General features: G+C 40.4%; 1 protein-coding gene across 1 annotated transcript in view; it reads left to right on the top strand.

Moving 5' to 3' along the window:
- Nucleotides 1-21424, top strand: part of LOC139746957 (putative pre-mRNA-splicing factor ATP-dependent RNA helicase PRP1) — a 53873-nt gene that overhangs the window by 7946 nt on the left and 24503 nt on the right. Inside the window, exons 2-7 of the mRNA XM_071658655.1 lie at nt 530-745; nt 1599-1818; nt 6946-7089; nt 8873-9130; nt 19657-19968; nt 20088-20237. Coding sequence (XP_071514756.1) covers nt 530-745; nt 1599-1818; nt 6946-7089; nt 8873-9130; nt 19657-19968; nt 20088-20237 — 1300 coding nt within the window. The remainder of the gene's footprint in view (nt 1-529; nt 746-1598; nt 1819-6945; nt 7090-8872; nt 9131-19656; nt 19969-20087; nt 20238-21424) is intronic.

The raw sequence follows: 21424 nt of genomic DNA, 5'->3' as shown, positions 1-21424 counted from the left end.
TTCGGGACATTTTTGGTCATGCCCTTTTTTACATTCATTTGTTCATAAAGATTACTCTTTGATATTGTATTCCAGATTTTGATTATCATAACTTTACTGTTATGAGTATCATAACTTTACTGTTACGGAGTGATTAGGTGATTGGTAGCTTGCAGTTGCCCTCATGCCCACTCCCAGAAAATAAATTGACTCTCCAGTTTTCCCCCATTTAGACTGACACACCAACTAACCTGTCCCTCAGCCATGCTATATGTTATATCCTTGCTTTTATTCACATGTACTCATAACTTCCTTTCACACACACTTCCAGACTCAGTCACCAGCTTCTGTAGTTTCTCACTCAAATCTGCCAACAGTGTATTGTATCATCAGACCTATCATCCATTACTCAGTTTGCCTTTATAAATCTTTGTAATGAAAATTGGGTAATGCATTATGTATCTCTTTGTGAGTTTTGAACTTCATACACAAGCATGATTTTTTTTTTAGCATGAAATTATGATTTTCTACATCATTGTACACTTTCCAGATATTTGCCTGACACTGAGCGAGAGTATGACCGAGAGAGTGGTTATAACAGCAGCACAAGTGTCACTACCACAACTACAGCAAGGACAGTATCAAGTCAACCAGTGAAAACAGAGACAACAAGTGTGACCACAAATTTTCAGAGAGGGGGTATTGCTATGTCCCTTAATCCCTTTACAAACCTTCCATACACTCCAAGATATTATGAACTATACAGGTAAGAAGTTCACATATTGTCAGAACACATTCTGATGGGTATAATTAAAGGAAGATCTGTTTGTGAATATGTAAAAGATTATATTAGAATCCTCTTGAGTTTTACTAAAACAGATTATAGTAGAATCCTCTTGAGTTTTGCTAAAACTTTCTTTTGAAGATTAGGCATTACTTTGACATATTCCATTCTTAATGCAAGCTTTTTCGTGTTGATAATGTAAATCGCTCGAACTTTGATTTGAAGTATGTTATTGTTGTTGGTTAAAAGGTGATGTGTATATTTATCATCACATATGGGAAATAGGGTAAAATAATACTGTAACATAATGGAAGTCATTAATTGGACCACATGTATTTCTTTCTTATTTGTTCATAAATGACCAGTGTACCAAGTATAGGAGCAAACTTGGATTTGAACACTGTATGATTTTCACTGCAATATTTATTTTTGACCATTGCTAAACAGTCAAGTGTTTGTTACTTCCCCATTGTACTCTTCTGATTCAGGTATGATGAAAGGAAATATGTACATGGTTTGCTAGCTCAGAGACGTTAATAGATGACTGTGCTTAGTGTGCTTTGGTCCCTTCAGTTTAGTTGAAATTTTGAAAAAAGTGGGAGCTTTCTGGGTAAATGTACATATGATTGCATTATGTATCTCCTGTGTTATATAGTTAATGTATTAAAGAAACGTAGTAGTCGCATAATTTAGTATAACTTTAATATTTACTTTACACAGGCTGTTGATTATTATTCGGAAATTAGAACCTTTAGATGTTTATGAATGTGAATCATACTATGTTGTATGATTGACATTACATTATAGCTTTAATTATTAATTACATGAATTACAGGAAAAGAATTGGCTTGCCAGTATGGGAGTATCGTAATAAATTCTTTGAGTTGTTGGATCGTCACCAGACCATAGTATTAGTTGGTGAAACAGGTTCTGGTAAGACAACACAGATGCCACAGTGGTGTGTGGAATATGCACGTTCCAAAGGCAAGAAAGGAGTGGCATGTACACAACCAAGGAGGGTGGCAGCCATGTCAGTTGCGCAGCGAGTTGCAGAGGTGAGTGATGTTATCTTTGTCATTAACTTATATGTTGGAAGGAAAAGAAAATGTTTTAATTGAAAGTAAGAAAATTCACTCAAATGAAGGTCTTTGTAGTAAAAGTAACAAATGCATGACAAGTGGAGAGTGCATGTGAACAAAGGTTATTCATTGTGTGTGACACTACCTTGCTAGAGTTGGACACTGCGAACAGGTATTTTTTTTAATGCTTCAGTCACGAATGAAAGTCGACATTGCTGTTGGGATCCAATGGAAATGTAAAGGAGGTTGGTGAGAGGGAGAATTAGAAGGGGATGAATGTGTTTTAAGATATTGAGGAATTGAAAAACCTGTCTTTGAAAAAGGACCAAATCATATACAATCCACATAAAAAAATGCCTTGTCCACCCCCATGTATTTCAAATGCAATATGCAGGTATGGTTTATTGTGGGTACAAGTATATGATGTTCTCAGAGTGAAGTCATTCTACATCTGGTTACCAAGATTAGCGAACTTAGGGGGTTAGTATCAGCAGTCCGCCTCAGCTTACCTCAGGCTATCTTTAGGGAGTGATGCTTTGTCTTTAGTCCTCCTGGCTACCCCCTATGGGAATTTTGCTTTTAGGCTCTGTAATTCTTCCTCCTGTGCTTCATGATGTTTGGTTCTTACCATGTTTAGGAGAAATCCCAAATTCTCACCTGGAAGCAAAAAATGTGGGTACACTGGAAATTTCAGGGCACACTGGGCACTCAGAATACATGATCAAGTGGCTGCTTGTTGGCACTCTTGGCCTAAGGAAGACTTCAAGATCTACAGGTAACCTCCTAAGATGAGATACAGAAGCATCCCCGTATTTCACCTGCAGAACTCAAGAAAAGCCATCCTAAACTTTTAGGAAGTGCCTCTCAAAGAATCATTCAACATAGCCTTCAAAAGGACCTTCACATTCCCTCTGCAAGCCAATTGCCAAACCCCTGTTTACAAAGGAAGTGAAATGCCTTTGACTAGTGAAGTAAGGAGGGTTGAATTGGGAGGCTGGAGGGTTCCAGCTGGTATGACTCTTGCTTCACAGTTAAGACAGTGGCACGATGGATAGGGGAGGGTTGTACCTCTTACCTCAGAACACTACAATGAATGGAAAACAATACATTAAGATGCTAGATGACTGTCTACATCCTTTTTATGAGGCTCACAGTGTGATCATTTTATGCTGGATAGCACCCCTTGCCATAAGATTAGAAAGCGAGTTGAATTAGTAATTAGAGAAAGATATTCAACTGCTGGAGTGGCTTGGGAATTCCTCAGATTTTAACCCAATTGAAAATTGCTAGAACTAGGTGAAAGTCAGGCTTGCTTCCTGCCACGCTTCATTAGTGCCTTGCCTCGTTCAAGACCCTATGAACCGAAAAGAGAGATGTAGAATACTTCAGAAACCTTGCCAGTTTCACGCATAGACATCTGCAGATGGTATTCAAGGCTAAAGGAGAGATGACAAAGTTCAAAAATGTAAGTGTGACATTGCCTCTGAAAATATATGAGGATGGATAAGGATTTTTATGGACACTATTCATATTTTCTTTCCTTGGGGATAGGGGAGATAGAATACTTCCTACATAATCCATGTGTGTCGTAGAAGGCGACTGAAAGGGGAGGGAGCATGAGGCTGAAAATCTTCCCCTCTCATTTTAAATTTTCCAAAAGAAAGAATAGAGAAGGGGGCCAAGTGAGGATTACCCTCAAAGGCTCAGTTCTCTGTTCCTAATGCAACCTTGCTAATGTGGGAAATGGTGAATAGTATGAAAAATAATTATGTTTTTTTTATTTATGTAGGGCCTAGGCCTTGCGACTGAACAACACCATCTCAGAACTAGCATGCCATCATACATACCTCTCTTTGCCCTCACAGTCAGTGTTCTTTCTCCATACACTCCATAATGTGCCCAGAACCATACTCCCCTCTCACCTACCCTATGGCTCATTTCAGATACCATGGTTCCATTACTTGGCTTGTCCCCAGATATGTAAAACACCCTACTTCCTCCAGGTTCTCTCCATTCAGATTCACCTTCTAACCAACCTGTCTCTCCAGTGTTACACCTAATAACCTTGGTTTTATCCATATTTACTCTTAACTTTCTTCTTTTACATATGCTTCCAAACTTAGATATCAGCACAAATCAGCTTCTGCTATTTCGTGCTTGAATCTGCTTGCAGGACCATGTCATCAACAAACAACAGTGACTCATTTCCCAGACTCTTCCACCCCAAACAGGCCTGCCCCAAGACCCTTACTATCCAGTCCATAAACGGATTGGATTGAATAACCATGGAGACGTCTTACACCCCTGCTGCAGACCCACCTTTACCTCGAACCACTCAATCCCTTTCTCTCTACTTGCTTACACACCTTACTTGCTTGAGGAAAACACTTTATTGGTTCTAGAGCTCTCCCCGAACACCATATATTTGTAACACCATCCACAGAGTATCTCTGTCATTTGTGATATATGCTTTCTATAGATCCATAAACACCACATACAAATCCTTTTTCTCACAGTATTTTTGCAGTAGATTTTTCAAGCAAGCACCTAATCCAAGCACACATTGCTGTTCTTGGAGCCACGTCATTCTCCCCTCAACTGATGCTCTGTTTGTGTTGCCACCTTCTCCAGCAACTTAACAGACACATTCAACAAACGTACACCTGTGTAATTCAGTAATTCACTTTTGTTCCTCTTTCCTTTATGCAATACCATACAGGTATTCTTACAGTTCTCAAACACATTACTGTGAATGATTCATATGTTGAAAATCCTAACTGATCAATGACACATACACACTTCCTTTCTTAAGAAATGTAGCTGCAAACTCAACCACTCCAGCTACCTTGCCACACTTAATCTTATGCAAGGCTTTCTCTGGCTCTTCTCTTTTCACCAATCCACTTGCATGTATCTCTCATCCCGCATACTTCTCCAACCCAAGCATCCACACCTGCCACCATGTCATCTAACACATTCAGAATTCCTGTAAAATTTGTGCTTTGTCTCCTTTTCACTTTTTCCTTTCGTGTTATCCCCGTCAGCTCCATTCATAGAAGAAAGAGATCATCAGCAGTTGATTGGTTGGCCTCAGCCGCATATAGATAGCATTTGCAACAGTGGGAGAAAAAAGATGGTCCAATTTTCTCTTGGTTTCAATTTAATACTTGCAAACACATGGGCTGTAACCTCACCTTTTATGTTTACAGAGTCCACAGATACTGATTATGTACATTTCAGGAAGTTTTTCCACATTGATTTCTTGTGACCTAAACTGATTTACATTGAACCCCTTCACAAGTCCACAGTGTTCATCTGTTTCATGATAGCCTGTAGTTTTCCTGGCTTTCATAACCACTATCATTTAGCATATTTCAAATTAATCTTTTGATGACTCATTCATTCACAGTGCTTTTGCCCATATAGAAAGGTACATTTTGGGTTTCTGAATAAATGATCTTTAATGGTGATTGCAGTGCAATGGTAGTAAACTACTTTCGGTTTTGCATATATTGCAATTCCATATATTTTTTGGAAAGTTTTCCTGAAGCTTTGTTAATTCACCATGCTACCTTATGTTGAATTTCATTATTTTCCCAACCATTTGTGGAGTTCCAGTGCAATTAGATTATTTTGTCAGCCATTATGGAGTGAAGCACTTCTCTGGTCCATAAGTGAGTGAAGTACTCACAGTTGATTTTGCCATTTTACTCTCGTGGCACAAGAATTTTAAGCCACATTTGAAAGTGGACTGAAGGTTGAGTGATACTTTGAGATAAGCTTATGAGTGAGAATAGTAAGAATGAGGTGAGAGTAAGCAAAGCTTGAGCTGGATAGGACACCTTGTCGGCAGATATTAGCATATTGAATGTTACTAGAGTAGAATGAAAAGGAATTACATACGTCTGTGAATGAGTCTTAACATGATGTGGAAAAGAAGGAAGTTGTTAAATGGATATTAAGAGTAAGTTGATGGTTTGTGAAGAGAAGGGAAATCTTGTAGCAGCCTTTGTAGTGATACAGATAGTGAGCTAAAGCTGGAAGAGTTAATAGAAATCCAATATCTTCTTATCATACGTTACACTTCACTCACACTCACACAAGCTCATTCTTCATAACTCCAGTAGATTTTCCTGTGGTGAGCACTATGTGCTAGTCCTGCCTTTTGGCAGAATGGTAGGAGCAGGAAATAGTAGTAGGTAGGAAGATTTAGGCAGAAGCATTAGTTAGTAACGTTGAGCAGAAGTAGTAGATAGGAGCATTAGATAGTAGTCACTTGGAATGTTAGGTAGGAGCCTCAGCAAACTCTGCGCTAGACTTGCCTTCTGCCACTGGCCTGTTCAGGGTGAAGCACAAAAGGCTAAGAAGCAGCACTGGAGTTCTGTAGTTATGGAGACTTGCTGTAGCCATCTCTTTGAGGGAGTTCCAATTGTAACAGGCATCAGAGATGTAAATAGATATATAGAAATCTAGTGTTAAATTTCACACTCTGCAAATGTGCCTCAGTGGAAGGAGAAATGATGGAGAGTTGTCTTGGGAAGGAAAGTGACGGGATCCCTCTGGAGAATTATGAAAGGGAAAAGTGTGGCCATGAAGTGGGAAAAACTTGATTGAGCCAACTCTGTGTATGTAAAACATAGCCATGGAATGCAGCAGACAATCCTAGGATTTGGGCTACAGGAATGAGCTATTTTAGGGATATGCATTGTTATCACATAGGAAGTGAAGAGATGTGGGATTTCAGTTAGAGGGAAAGACTTGGGCTATGGGGTCACAGATTTGGGGAGGAGAAATGCCTTGAAGATGTTGGGTTATGTGGAGGATGCATGATATATAGGAATTTCGTAGAGAGAGACATTGAATACAGGTGTTAAAGACAGCTGGCATTTTAAGAAGGGAGTTTGAAGTAGTGTATAGTGGGGAGAGGACCCAGAAAGATAAAGGTAAGTGGGACGGAACTTTCTTGTGCTGTATTTTAGATAGGGCATTCTGGCAACTTCTCTGCCATGGCCACAACCTCCAAGGCATCAGTTATTAATAAGTAGAGACTTTCATTGAGATTGAACTTTGTACCAATTTCTCATATAAGTGATCCCTTTACAGGAAATGGATGTTGCACTTGGACAGGAGGTGGGATATTCAATTCGATTTGAAGATTGTTCATCTTCTAAGACTGTTCTCAAATACATGACTGATGGTATGTTGCTGCGAGAAGCCATGAGCGACCCCATGCTTGACAATTATCAGGTAAGTTGAGCTCATACGAGTTTCATTTACATATGAAGCTCAGCATATGAAAGTTAATTATGTTTTAGCATAATTGAAAATACATTTTCATTTCTTTTAGAATAATTTATAAATTTTTTTCCTTATTATTACCAACCTCAGCATTTTAGGACCCATAACATTTGACCAAGTCTTTAAGGGAAAATCCTTACTTTTTTTCTCCTCCCATTTAGAAAGTTGATACTGGTAAGAAGGATTTATAGCCTCTCACTCTTACCCTTCTTTCACTCCAGCCTCTTACAAGCAGATGTATGGGCAACAGTCTTTCTTCCCTAGTACCTGGAATAACTTTTTATCTGCAAGTGATATGATTATTACTGTTTATGTAGTGGGCAGGGTATTTAGGGAAATGGCAGAAGTATGTAACCTATTTAAGTTTGGATGTGGACGTGTAAGATAAGTTGGTGAGTGTTGGGATGAAGAAGTTAAGTTTTTAGTGAAAGCAAAAAGATTGGTGTCTGGGTGTTACATGAAGGGAAGGAGTGCAAGTGATTGGGTGATGGACAAGAGGAAGTGGCAGGAGAAAGGTGCAGGGGCTTGAAAAGAGGAATATGAGAGGTGGTGTGAGAGAGAATCAGCAGATGTCGGGAAGAATATGAAAATGTTTTGGAAGGGATGAATAGTATGAGGAGAAGAAGTTGGAGCATTAGGGAAGGGAGCAGTTGGGAAAGTAGTAACAGGCAAAGATGAGGTGAAGAGGAGTTGGAGTAGATGTTTTGAAGGAATGTTGAGTTTGTTAGATGGTAGATTGACTGATGTGGAGTGTGTAGAATGTCGAAGAATGCAGAGTGAGATTCATGGTAAATAGTTTGTTGAAAATAGTAAAAGTGGTGAAAGCCATACAGAAGATGAAGTGTGGTAGAGTGGCTAGAGTGGATAGGATTGTGACTGAATTTTTCATGAAAGTAGGTGAGGTTGAATGTTAAGTTTGGATTTTCAGTGTATGTCTGGATCTGGAGGAGGTACCTGAGGACTGGCAGAATGTCTTTATAGTGCCATTGTTTGAAGAGGTGTGAATGTTTGAATTACAGAGTTACATGTTTGTTGAGTGTACCTGGCAAGTTATATCAGGAAGGGGTAATTGAGAGGGTAGTGGCATGCATAGACTCAACTGAGACACTGCATAAACTGGTGTCTGAGCTTAGGAGAGTGTGTTAAAGGCAAAATTTGAATGTTTTAGATATTGGGGAGTAGACATATCAGTTATAGTTACTTTGTTTTTATCATGCTCCCAAACTCTCTATGTAGGAAAACAGCACTTTATTTACCTTCCATTTCCTTTTTCCTTGGGCATAATGCATACCAGTACTCTCTCAATTTTATCTTCCACATTTCTCCATCCATAAACTGATTAAATAGCCATGGTGACATCATACATCCCTGACATGACCTGCCGCCACAAAAATCTCTCCCCACCTCCTCACCCTTTTCAGCTCTGGGATAAGGGAAGAACATATTACCCCTGTTTGTATTGCACATCATAGAAAGCAGCTAAGAGGGGTAAAAGTTAAGGGCATTGGAAATTTTCCCTTCCACTGTTATTGGTATCTAAAGTTAGGAGCATAAGAAGGAGTCTTGCAAAAAAAAAAAAAAAAAAATTTAGGTTCATTTCATATGTTCTGACAATTCCAAGCTAATTTGGGTAAGGTGAACAGATGTTAAAAAAGTTATTTGAACTTTATTATAATTGTTTATTTAACATTGTAGTTTTCCTTTCAAATTATTTTATATGAATTCTCCTTAGGTAATTTTACTTGATGAGGCCCATGAGCGCACACTTGCTACAGACATCCTGATGGGTGTTTTAAAAGAGGTTTTGAAACAGAGGAATGATCTCAAACTTGTTGTTATGTCAGCCACCCTTGATGCTGGAAAGTTCCAACACTACTTTGATAAAGCCCCATTGCTGAATGTTCCTGGTCGCACTCATCCTGTTGAAATCTTTTACACACCAGAACCAGAGAGAGATTATTTAGAAGCAGCCATTAGGACTGTCATACAGGTGAGACAAGGATACTTGTTTTGGTTCAAAATTTCACACACATTGCAATAACATTTAATGTTGGGTAGGAATCCTAAGGATCATTCTAAGTTTATAATGCAGCACAGTATACAGTGGTCTGTCATAAACTTTTGCATTTGCAATTCCTTTTGTGTTGTTTAGATTATGGTAAAATGTTTACTTTGCAGGGTTATATAAACTGCTTGAGAAGGCCTATTTAATGTTTACATATTCATCTTTGTTAGAAATGCTGTTGTACTGATTTGTGTATTATTGTGAAAGGACCATATATGCAGGTTTTTCTCTTTAAAACGTTCCTTTTCCTTCTTACCACACTAACCCGTAAGTTTCTGACATTTTACTGACAGCATTAAAATGGCCTACTTGTCTGTTGGTTTGAATTTCTCTGTATTCTTTAGAACTGTTATTTGATATAATTGTACGTTTTTGTATTGTATAGTAACATAGATGCATAACCCAAGGACACAAGTTTAACTCCTCAGCCTCTTTCACTGGTTGTATGTTACCCAGCCTCTTTTCAGCCCCTGAAAAGGTCATCCCAGTAGGAAACAATTCACACAAGGGGTTTGGAATGATGTGTGATGGGAGGAAGTTGCAGTGATGTTAGTTAGTCTCATCTCAGGGCCATAGGAAAATGATAGAGATTATAAGTTCTCTAGAAACATGAAATTTGAATTACTTTGCATGACCTCCATATTATTGTATCATATCATGATAAAGTGCTATTGTTTTGGGGTGAAGTGTTTAAGAACTGATATAGAAAAGTAATGTTGGAAACATTGCAAATTCATTTAGACATGATATGCATGAGAAGAAAGATCATGAGAGGCAAGTGTTTTGGGAGCAGCTGAATGAGTGTGTTAGTGGTTTTGATGCACGAGACCGGGTTATAGTGATGGGTGATTTGAATGCAAAGGTGAGTAATGTGGCAGTTGAGGGAATAATTGGTATACATGGGGTGTTCAGTGTTGTAAATGGAAATGGTGAAGAGCTTGTAGATTTATGTGCTGAAAAAGGACTGACGATTGGGAATACCTGGTTTAAAAAGCGAGATATACATAAGTATACTTATGTAAGTAGGAGAGATGGCCAGAGAGCGTTATTGGATTACGTGTTAATTGACAGGCGTGCGAAAGAGAGACTTTTGGATGTTAATGTGCTGAGAGGTGCAACTGGAGGGATGTCTGATCATTATCTTGTGGAGGCTAAGGTGAAGATTTGTATGGGTTTTCAGAAAAGAAGAGTGAATGTTGGGGTGAAGAGGGTGGTGAGAGTAAGTGAGCTTGGGAAGGAGACCTGTGTGAGGAAGTACCAGGAGAGACTGAGTACAGAATGGAAAAAGGTGAGAACAATGGAAGTAAGGGGAGTGGGGGAGGAATGGGATGTATTTAGGGAATCAGTGATGGATTGCGCAAAAGATGCTTGTGGCATGAGAAGAGTGGGAGGTGGGTTGATTAGAAAGGGTAGTGAGTGGTGGGATGAAGAAGTAAGAGTATTAGTGAAAGAGAAGAGAGAGGCATTTGGACGATTTTTGCAGGGAAAAAATGCAATTGAGTGGGAGATGTATAAAAGAAAGAGACAGAAGGTCAAGAGAAAGGTGCAAGAGGTGAAAAAAAGGGCAAATGAGAGTTGGGGTGAGAGAGTATCATTAAATTTTAGGGAGAATAAAAAGATGTTCTGGAAGGAGGTAAATAAAGTGCGTAAGACAAGGGAGCAAATGGGAACTTCAGTGAAGGGCGCAAATGGGGAGGTGATAACAAGTAGTGGTGATGTGAGAAGGAGATGGAGTGAGTATTTTGAAGGTTTGTTGAATGTGTTTGATGATAGAGTGGCAGATATAGGGTGTTTTGGTCGAGGTGGTGTGCAAAGTGAGAGGGTTAGGGAAAATGATGTGGTAAACAGAGAAGAGGTAGTGAAAGCTTTTCGGAAGATGAAAGCCGGCAAGGCAGCAGGTTTGGATGGTATTGCAGTGGAATTTATTAAAAAAGGGGGTGACTGTATTGTTGACTGGTTGGTAAGGTTATTTAATGTATGTATGACTCATGGTGAGGTGCCTGAGGATTGGCGGAATGCGTGCATAGTGCCATTGTACAAAGGCAAAGGGGATAAGAGTGAGTGCTCAAATTACAGAGGTATAAGTTTGTTGAGTATTCCTGGTAAATTATATGGGAGGGTATTGATTGAGAGGGTGAAGGCATGTACAGAGCATCAGATTGGGGAAGAGCAGTGTGGTTTCAGAAGTGGTAGAGGATGTGTGGATCAGGTGTTTGCTTTGAAGAATGTATGTGAGAAATACTTAGAAAAGCAAATGGATTTGTATGTAGCATTTATGGATCTGGAGAAGGCATATGATAGAGTTGATAGAGATGCTCTGTGGAAGGTATTAAGAATATATGGTGTGGGAGGAAAGTTGTTAGAAGCAGTGAAAAGTTTTTATCGAGGATGTAAGGCATGTGTACGTGTAGGAAGAGAGGAAAGTGATTGGTTCTCAGTGAATGTAGGTTTGCGGCAGGGGTGTGTGATGTCTCCATGGTTGTTTAATTTGTTTATGGATGGGGTTGTTAGGGAGGTAAATGCAAGAGTTTTGGAAAGAGGGGCAAGTATGAAGTCAGTTGGGGATGAGAGAGCTTGGGAAGTGAGTCAGTTGTTGTTCGCTGATGATACAGCGCTGGTGGCTGATTCATGTGAGAAACTGCAGGAGCTGGTGACTGAGTTTGGTAAAGTGTGTGGAAGAAGAAAGTTAAGAGTAAATGTGAATAAGAGCAAGGTTATTAGGTACAGTAGGGTTGAGGGTCAAGTCAATTGGGAGGTGAGTTTGAATGGAGAAAAACTGGAGGAAGTGAAGTGTTTTAGATATCTGGGAGTTGATCTGGCAGCGGATGGAACCATGGAAGCGAAAGTGGATCATAGGGTGGGGGAGGGGGCGAAAATTCTGGGAGCCTTGAAGAATGTGTGGAAGTCAAGAACATTATCTCGGAAAGCAAAAATGGGTATGTTTGAAGGAATAGTGGTTCCAACAATGTTGTATGGTTGCGAGGCGTGGGCTATGGATAGAGTTGTGCGCAGGAGGATGGATGTGCTGGAAATGAGATGTTTGAGGACAATGTGTGGTGTGAGGTGGTTTGATCGAGTAAGTAACGCAAGGGTAAGAGAGATGTGTGGAAATAAAAAGAGCGTGGTTGAGAGAGCAGAAGAGGGTGTTTTGAAGTGGTTTGGGCACATGGAGAGAATGAGTGAGGAAAGATTGACCAAGAGGATATATGTGTCGGAGGTGGAGGGAATGAGGAGAAGAGGGAGACCAAATTGGAGGTGGAAAGATGGAGTGAAAAAGATTTTGTGTGATCGGGGCCTGAACATGCAGGAGGGTGAAAGGAGGGCAAGGAATAGAGTGAATTGGAGCGATGTGGTATACCGGGGTTGACGGGCTGTCAGTGGATTGAATCAAGGCATGTGAAGCGTCTGGGGTAAACCATGGAAAGCTGTGTAGGTATGTATATTTGCGTGTGTGGACGTATGTATATACATGTGTATGGGGGGGGGGGGGTTGGGCCATTTCTTTCGTCTGTTTCCTTGCGCTACCTCGCAAACACGGGAGACAGCGACAAAGTATAATAAAAAAAAAATAATGCACATTATCTATTGTTAGCATGTAAACTATTTTTATTATACTTTGTCGCTGTCTCCCGCGTTTGCGAGGTAGCGCAAGGAAACAGACGAAAGAAATGGCCCAACCCCCCCCATACACATGTATATACATACGTCCACACACGCAAATATACATACCTACACAGCTTTCCATGGTTTACCCCAGACGCTTCACATGCCTTGATTCAATCCACTGACAGCACGTCAACCCCGGTATACCACAACGCTCCAATTCACTCTATTCCTTGCCCTCCTTTCACCCTCCTGCATGTTCAGGCCCCAATCACACAAAATCTTTTTCACTCCATCTTTCCATCTCCAATTTGGTCTCCCTCTTCTCCTCGTTCCCTCCACCTCCGACACATATATCCTCTTGGTCAATCTTTCCTCACTCATTCTCTCCATGTGCCCAAACCACTTCAAAACACCCTCTTCTGCTCTCTCAACCATGCTCTTTTTATTTCCACACATCTCTCTTACCCTCACGTTACTCACTCGATCAAACCACCTCACACCACACATTGTCCTCAAACATCTCATTTCCAGCACATCCATCCTCCTGCGCACAACTCTATCCATAGCCCACGCCTCGCAACCATACAACATTGTTGGAACCACTATTCCTTCAAACATACCCATTTTTGCTTTCCGAGATAATGTTCTTGACTTCCACACATTCTTCAAGGCTCCCAGGATTTTCGCTCCCTCCTCCACCCTATGATCCACTTCCGCTTCCATGGTTCCATCTGCTGCCAGATCCACTCCCAGATATCTAAAACACTTTACTTCCTCCAGTTTTGCTCCATTCAAACTTACCTCCCAATTGACTTGACCCTCAACCCTACTGTACCTAATTACCTTGCTCTTATTCACATTTACTCTTAACTTTCTTCTTTCACACACTTTACCAAACTCAGTCACCAGCTTCTGCAGTTTCTCACATGAATCAGCCACCAGCGCTGTATCATCAGCGAACAACAACTGACTCACTTCCCAAGCTCTCTCATCCCCAACTGACTTCATACTTGCCCCTCTTTCCAAAACTCTTGCATTTACCTCCCTAACAACCCCATCCATAAACAAATTAAACAACCATGGAGACATCACACACCCCTGCCGCAAACCTACATTCACTGAGAACCAATCACTTTCCTCTCTTCCTACACGTACACATGCCTTACATCCTCGATAAAAACTTTTCACTGCTTCTAACAACTTTCCTCCCACACCATATATTCTTAATACCTTCCACAGAGCATCTCTATCAACTCTATCATATGCCTTCTCCAGATCCATAAATGCTACATACAAATCCATTTGCTTTTCTAAGTATTTCTCACATACATTCTTCAAAGCAAACACCTGATCCACACATCCTCTACCACTTCTCAAACCACACTGCTCTTCCCCAATCTGATGCTCTGTACATGCCTTCACCCTCTCAATCAATACCCTCCCATATAATTTACCAGGAATACTCAACAAACTTATACTAAAGTTACTAATTTTAGACTCTGTCAACCATAGGTGAACCCACAGACTGATCCATTGTTTACCATGACTGCTTCATATTCCATGGCTCAGTTTGGTAACAGCTTGTTGCCATACACTATATATCACATCACTTTAATTCTTTCTATGCAGTTGACACCTTTCATGCTCCTAAATGTTTAATTCTCTTTACTCTAAATTTTGTGTTGTTAACTGTTAATTCATTTCACCAGTCGCCTGACTTTGCAGAGGCTTTTAGCAAAGTAATGTCATGAGAGAAGTTAGCGAATTGGGATATATTATGAGTAGAATAGGAAGATTGATAAGTTTCACAATAACAAAATTCAAAGTAGAAGCATTACAGGTTAGATGACTCATTGGGTTCTGAATAATGAAGAGTTGAGATATATTAATGGAGGTTAAGAAAGAATTAAGGGACAGCATAGTCCTCTTTACCCAGATCTATGCATTCAAAACATGGACATGGGATGAGTCACAGAGGTCAAGAAATCAGGGTGTGGAAATCAGTTATTTGAAAAGAGCATGTGGTGTAACTTGATGGAATTAAAAAAGTAAGGAGGAGGTGTATGAGGAATTTGATATGGTAGGAAATGCAGTGCAAATGAATTGTGGACTGGTAGAATGGATGAAGTGTAATACTTTGTGGTGGTTTGGCACATGGAAAGGATACGAGACGGGGTGTTTATAAGGAGGTTGTATGATAGTGCGATTAAAGGGGTTGATGTGAGAGGGAGACCTCCTGTGATATGGGAAATAGAGTGCAGGGGTACTGGAGGATAAGAGTAGTGGAAGAATGTGTGAAATGTTGTATATGAGGAAGGTGTATAAGGACAGGGATAAGTGGACACACCTTTGCCATTGCCATCCCCTTGATAGGAGCCTCAGAGGGAATGGGCATCAGAAAATGAAGTTGAACCATTGTCTCATGAAACTGTATTATCAGGTGTGTCACATGGAATGGTGTTGGCCACAGTTCTTTGTTTTTTCATTTATACTTGTTCTCTTATCTGTCTGTATCTCTGACGCCTGTTCCATTCTGGAACTCCCTCAAGGGGGTGGCCATTGCAATAGTCTCCATAACTAGTGAACTCTATTGCCATTATTGCCACTTCTTAACCTTCAGTGCCTCACCCTTTAACAGGCCACTAGCATAGGGCAAGTCTAGTGCAGTGTTTGAAGAGGCTCCTACCTAATGAGACGTCTCTTCTGACTACTACTTATTCTCATTCCTTCTGTTCCTGCCTACTGCTTCTATATAATGATTCTACCTAATGCTCCTAACTACTACTGTCTATTTCTCCTTCCATATTGCCAAAAGGCACATAGCGCTCCCCTCAGGAAAAATCTAGTGTTATGACGAATGAACTGTGTAACTTAAGTGTTGTCAATTGTTATGTGTGACAAGGAGCGATTGTATGCTTATAGACAAAATGCTAGTAGTCCATGTGCTGGTTAGGCAGAAAGTTGCACTCCTCAAACCTGGGTTAGAGGAGTGCAACTTGACAACAACTGAAACGCTGTCTCTACGCAGCTGTCACTAACCCTCCCAGTGCCCAGGTGCATAGTGCAGGTAATATCCCTTCCTAGTCTTTGGCTGCCCACCATCTGCTACATACAAAGTTATTTGAATCCCAGCATCACACTTGGTTCCCGCTGTACAACACCACTCTCTCTAGGTCAAGCCTAGAAAGAGTGGTGTTGTACAGCAGGAACCAAGTGTGATGTTGAGCTTTAAATGACTTTGTTAAGTACTGGCACCTGATAAGGTGGATTGTCTTCACGAAACATGTCATGCCGTGTGTATAGAAAACTTAAGTTAAATAAGATTATATGAACTTTTACTGAAGTGTGATTTCACCTTCATACTATCATCACAGACAAGTGTGAGTGTTAAGATGAGTGTTAAGTTATGATTAAAGGGATTGATATGAGAGGAAGCTCTCTTGTGACATGTGGAAATAGAATGGATGAATTCTGGAGGGAGAGAAATGAGGGAAGAATGGGTGGAATGGTGTATGCGAGGGAGACATAAGTGGAGACTCATTTACAACCCCCTTGGTGATATTTCATGGAGGGAACAGGCATCAGAGATATAGATAGATAGTAAGAACCTAGTATATAGGAAGGAAAAAATAGTGATTAGATATCCAAGTATACCTTGGTGAACAGAAAAGAGGTAATGAAAGCATTGCGGAAGATGAAAGCTGGCAAGGTGGTGGACTTGGATGGTATTGCAGTGGAATTTATTGAAAAAGGGGGTGACTGTGTTGTTGACTGGTTGGTAAGGATATTCATTGTATGTATGGTTCATGGTCAAGAGCCTGAGGATTGGCAGTATGCATGCATAGTGCCATTGTACAAAGGCAAAGGGGATAAAGGTGAGTGTTCAAATTATGGAGGAATAAGTTTGTTAAGTATTCCTGGGAAATTTCTTGGGAGAGTATTGATTGAGAGGGTGAAGGCATGTACATGGCATCAGATTGGGGAAGAGCAGTGTGGTTTCAGAAGTGGTCGAGGATGTGTGGATCAGGTGTTTGCTTTGAAGAATTATTTATTTATTTTGCTTTGTCACTGTCTCCTGCGTCAGCGAGGTAGCGCAAGGAAACAGACGAAAGAATGGCCCAACCCACCCACATACACATGTATATACATACACGTCCACACATGCAAATATACATACCTATACCACTCAATGTATACATATATATACACACACAGACATATACATATATACACTTGTACATAATTTATACTGTCTGCCTTTATTCATTCCCATTGCCACCTCGCCACACATGGAATAACAACCCCCTCCCCCCTCATGTGAGCGAGGTAGCGCTAGGAAAAGACAACAAAGGCCCCATTCGTTTACACTCAGTCTCTATCTGTCATGTAATAATGCACCGAAACCACAGCTCCCTTTCCACATCCAGGCCCCACAGAACTTTCCATGGTTTACCCCGGACGCTTCACATGCCCTGGTTCAATCCATTGACAGCACGTCAAACCCGGTATACCACATCGTTCCAATTCACTCTATTCCTTGCACGCCTTTCACCCTCCTGCATGTTCAGGCCCAGGCCTGAATGTATGTGAGAAATACTTGGAAAAACAGATTGATTTCATGTAGTATTTATGGATCTGGAGAAGGCATATGATAGAGTGAGAGAGATGCTTTGTGGAAGGTATTTAGTGTTTATGGTGTGGGAGGTAAGTTGCTAGAAGCAGTGAAAAGTTTTTATGAAGGATGTAAGGCATGCGTACAAGTAGGAAGAGAGGAAAGTGATTGGTTTCTGGTGAATGTCGGTTTGCTGCATGGATGCGCGATGTCTTCATGGTTGTTTAATTTGTTAATGGATGGGGTTGTTAGGGAGGTGAATGCAAGAGTATTGGAGAGAGGGGCAAGTATGCAGTCTGTTGTGGATGAGAGGGCTTGGGAAGTGTCAGTTGTTGTTCGCTGATGATACAGCTTTGGTGGCTGATCTGGGTGAAAAACTGCACAAGTTGGTGACTGGGTTTGGTTAAGTTTGTGAAATAAGAAAGCTGAGAGTAAATGTGAATAAGAGCAAGTTTATTAGGTTCATTAGGGTTGAGGGACACGTTAATTGGGAAGTAAGTTTGAATGGAGAAAAACTGGAAGAAGTGAAATGTTGTAGATATCTGGGAGTGGATTTGGCAGCAGATGGAACCATGGAAGCGGAAGTGAGTCACAAGGTGGGGAAGGGGGTGAAAGTTCTGGGAGTGTTGAAGAATGTGTGGAAGGCAATAACGTTATCTCGGAGAGCACAAATGGGTATGTATGAAGGAATAGTGGTTCCAACAATGTTATATGGTTGCAAGGCATGGGCCGTAGATAAGGTTGTGCGGAGGAGGGTGGTTGTGTTGGAAATGAAATGTTTTAGGACAGTATGTGTTGTGAGGTGGTTTGATTGAGTAAGTAATGAAAGGTAAGAGAGATTTGTGGTAGTAAAAAGAGTGTGGTTGAGAGAGCAGAAGAAGGTGTATTGAAATGGTTTGGTCACATGGAGAGAATGAGTGAGGAAATGTTGACAAAAAGGATGTATGTGTCAGAGTTGGAGGTAACGAGGAGAAGTGGGAGACCAAATTGGAGGTAGAAGGATGGAGTGAAAAACATTTTGACCAATCTTTGCCTGAACATACAGGAGGGTGAAAGGCGTGCAAGGAATAGAGTGAATTGGAATGATGTGGTATACCTGGGTGGATGTACTGTCAATGGATTGAACCAGGGCATGTGAAGTGACTGGGGTAAACCATGGAAAGTTTTGTGGGGCCTGGATGTGGAAAGTGAGTTGTGGTTTCACTGCATTACACATGACAGTGAGAGACTGAGTGTGAACGAATGTGGCCTTTGTTGTCTTTTCCTAGTGCTACCTCACATGCGCACGGGGGAGGGGTGACCTGTTTCATGTGTGGCGAGGTGGCGATGGGAATGTATGAAGGCAGCAAGTATGAATATGTACATGTGTTTATATGCATATATCTGTGTATGTATATGTTGAAATATATGTGTGTGTGTGTGTGTGTGTGTGTGTGTGTGTGGGGATTTATCTATATGCATGTGTATGTGGGTGGGTTGGGCCATTCTTTTGTCTGTTTCCTTGCGCTACCTTGCTAACTCAGGGGACAGTGACTTATTATGATAAAAAAAGGATAATACCTTGAAGGAATTAGAATGTTTACTGTTTGAAAAATGGTTAGGTTTTTGACTGTTCTACCCTGTGAGATATGACTTACTTCGAGTCCAGAAGGTTATGAAGTGTTCTACCCTTTCAGATGAAGTTAATGTGGAATGAGCACTGAAACTCAGATAAAAATGACTGCTTGACGAAGAAAATAAAGGATCAACCTGGTGAGGTAGCACCAGGAATAGATGAAGAAAGGCTACTTTTGCTTACATTTGTTCTTTGATTGTTCTGTCAAATACACCAAAGCTACTGCTCTCTACCCACAACTAGGCCCCACAGACCTTTCCATGGTTTACCTTGGCCCCTCGACATGCCATGGTTCAGTCAATTGACATCATATATCACTCTATCCCATACATGCCTTTCACCATCTTGCATGCTAACTCAGAATCTTTTTCACACCATCCTTCCATCTCATTTGGCCTCCTTCTTCGTGTTCCCTCAACTTCTTACACATATATCGTCTTTGTCAATGTTTCCTCAGTTGTTCTTTCCATTTCTCCAACCCAATTTAACTCTCTTCATAATGGATTTTAGTTTTCTTAGTTTTATTGATAATTTCCCTTGTTATTGAATATTTTTTCCTTTATTTGTGTTTGCCATATGTTAGTACCTGTATTTAGTAAGCTTTGTCTTCTGACACAGATCCACATATGTGAAGAAATACCTGGGGATGTGTTGCTATTCCTTACTGGTCAGGAAGAGATAGAGGAAGCATGCAAACGGATCAAGCGAGAAGTGGATGCACTTGGTCCAGATGTTGGAGATCTAAAATGTATTCCCCTCTACTCCACACTTCCTCCAAACCTTCAGCAGCGCATCTTTGAGCCACCACCACCAAATAAACAGAATGGGGCAATAGGTCGCAAAGTGGTGGTTTCAACTAATATTGCAGAAACTTCATTGACTATTGATGGAGTTGTGTTTGTAATTGATCCAGGATTTGCCAAACAGAAAGTAAATGCTGTTATAATGTTTAGTTTTTGGTAATGTTATTTGGAATTTCTATGAATAGAGTATATGTAGTATATTTTTAGTTTATCAGTCATACACATGCATCTTAAAAATTTTTCCAGGTATACAATCCTCGCATCCGAGTAGAATCATTGTTAGTGTCTCCTATTAGTAAGGCCTCAGCACAGCAACGTGCTGGGCGTGCTGGCAGGACCAGGCCTGGCAAATGTTTCCGTTTATATACAGAAAAAGCCTTCAAAAATGAAATGCAGGTAACTAGTTTGATAACTGTAAAAATATATAATAATTGAAAGTTGTGTCTTTAGTTTGGATTACATATGGAATAATTGACTTTTTAATGACTAAATGCTTTGTGAATAATTGGCTATTGGTGTGAAAAACAGTTTGAATGACAGAAAAGTTATTGTGTCAAAGGAATGCCTAAGCAAGATAGGAAGATGCAGAGAGAATTACTTTGGGGTGTGGAAGCAGCTTGTATTTGAAGTGGAATGAATGTAAACTTTGATTTGAATTGGTGTTCCAACTTAATTTTGTAAAGTGTCAGAGTCCTTTTTTTGTTTTACCCGCTGAGTATAGGTTGAGGATATGTATTGAGAGATTTTATAAGGGCTGTGTTTACCTGATTCCCTCCATTAACACTTCACCATGTGAAGGTAAGCTTTCATGGTAACTGCAAGATAAGTGAGGCATGACAAGGTGTGAATGTATGTTTGTGGACAGTATGCGAGCAGTCCATATGTGCCGGAGGCAGAAAGAAAAGACAGCTACCTTGGTTACAGGAGTGCATCTTGACAGCCACTCAAGTGCTGGCTTACTATGCAGCTGTCAGTACTGGTAACACCTCTCAGGTCGGTGGCTACCAACAAACTACCACCTACCCTAAGGGGTTGGTTGATAAAATGGGAACCTGGGTCAGGCTATGGTATATATGTGTATATACACCTATATCTCTCTTATAAGGGGAGGGGGGGTTACTTTTGCAAAAAAAAAAAAAAAGCTTGCACAAAGAGAAATCATATATAGGAAATCATTGAAAATAGGGAAAAATGGGAGTTTTAGTGCTATACACACCTTTATAATAGTAAATTTTGACCGGATAAAAAGGGACTGATAGAAGTATGTAGCTCACAGAATGGCAAAATTGCTTATAGTGACCACGCACAAAGCAATGACTGGGTGTATAAACATGTAGTTAATGAGATGGCCTTGATTAGGCCTCTGGCTACTCATGCCATTTCAGCTAAAAAAAAAAGAAAAAGACAAATAGTGGTTCAGAGAGAGTTAGCAACAGCTACAAGATTTTTTGACTATTCTCATTTCCTTTTATTTCAGTATTTTCATTTATTTATTTATTTATTTATTATACTTTGTCGCTGTCTCTTGCATTAGTGAGGTAGCGCATGGAAACAGACGAAAGAATGGCCCAACCCACCCATAT

The sequence above is a fragment of the Panulirus ornatus genome, chromosome 66 (assembly GCF_036320965.1).
Source record: "Panulirus ornatus isolate Po-2019 chromosome 66, ASM3632096v1, whole genome shotgun sequence".
NCBI lineage: Eukaryota > Metazoa > Arthropoda > Malacostraca > Decapoda > Palinuridae > Panulirus > Panulirus ornatus.
Note: the sequence above shows the minus strand (reverse complement) of the source record. Positions and strands in the feature narration are given on the sequence as shown.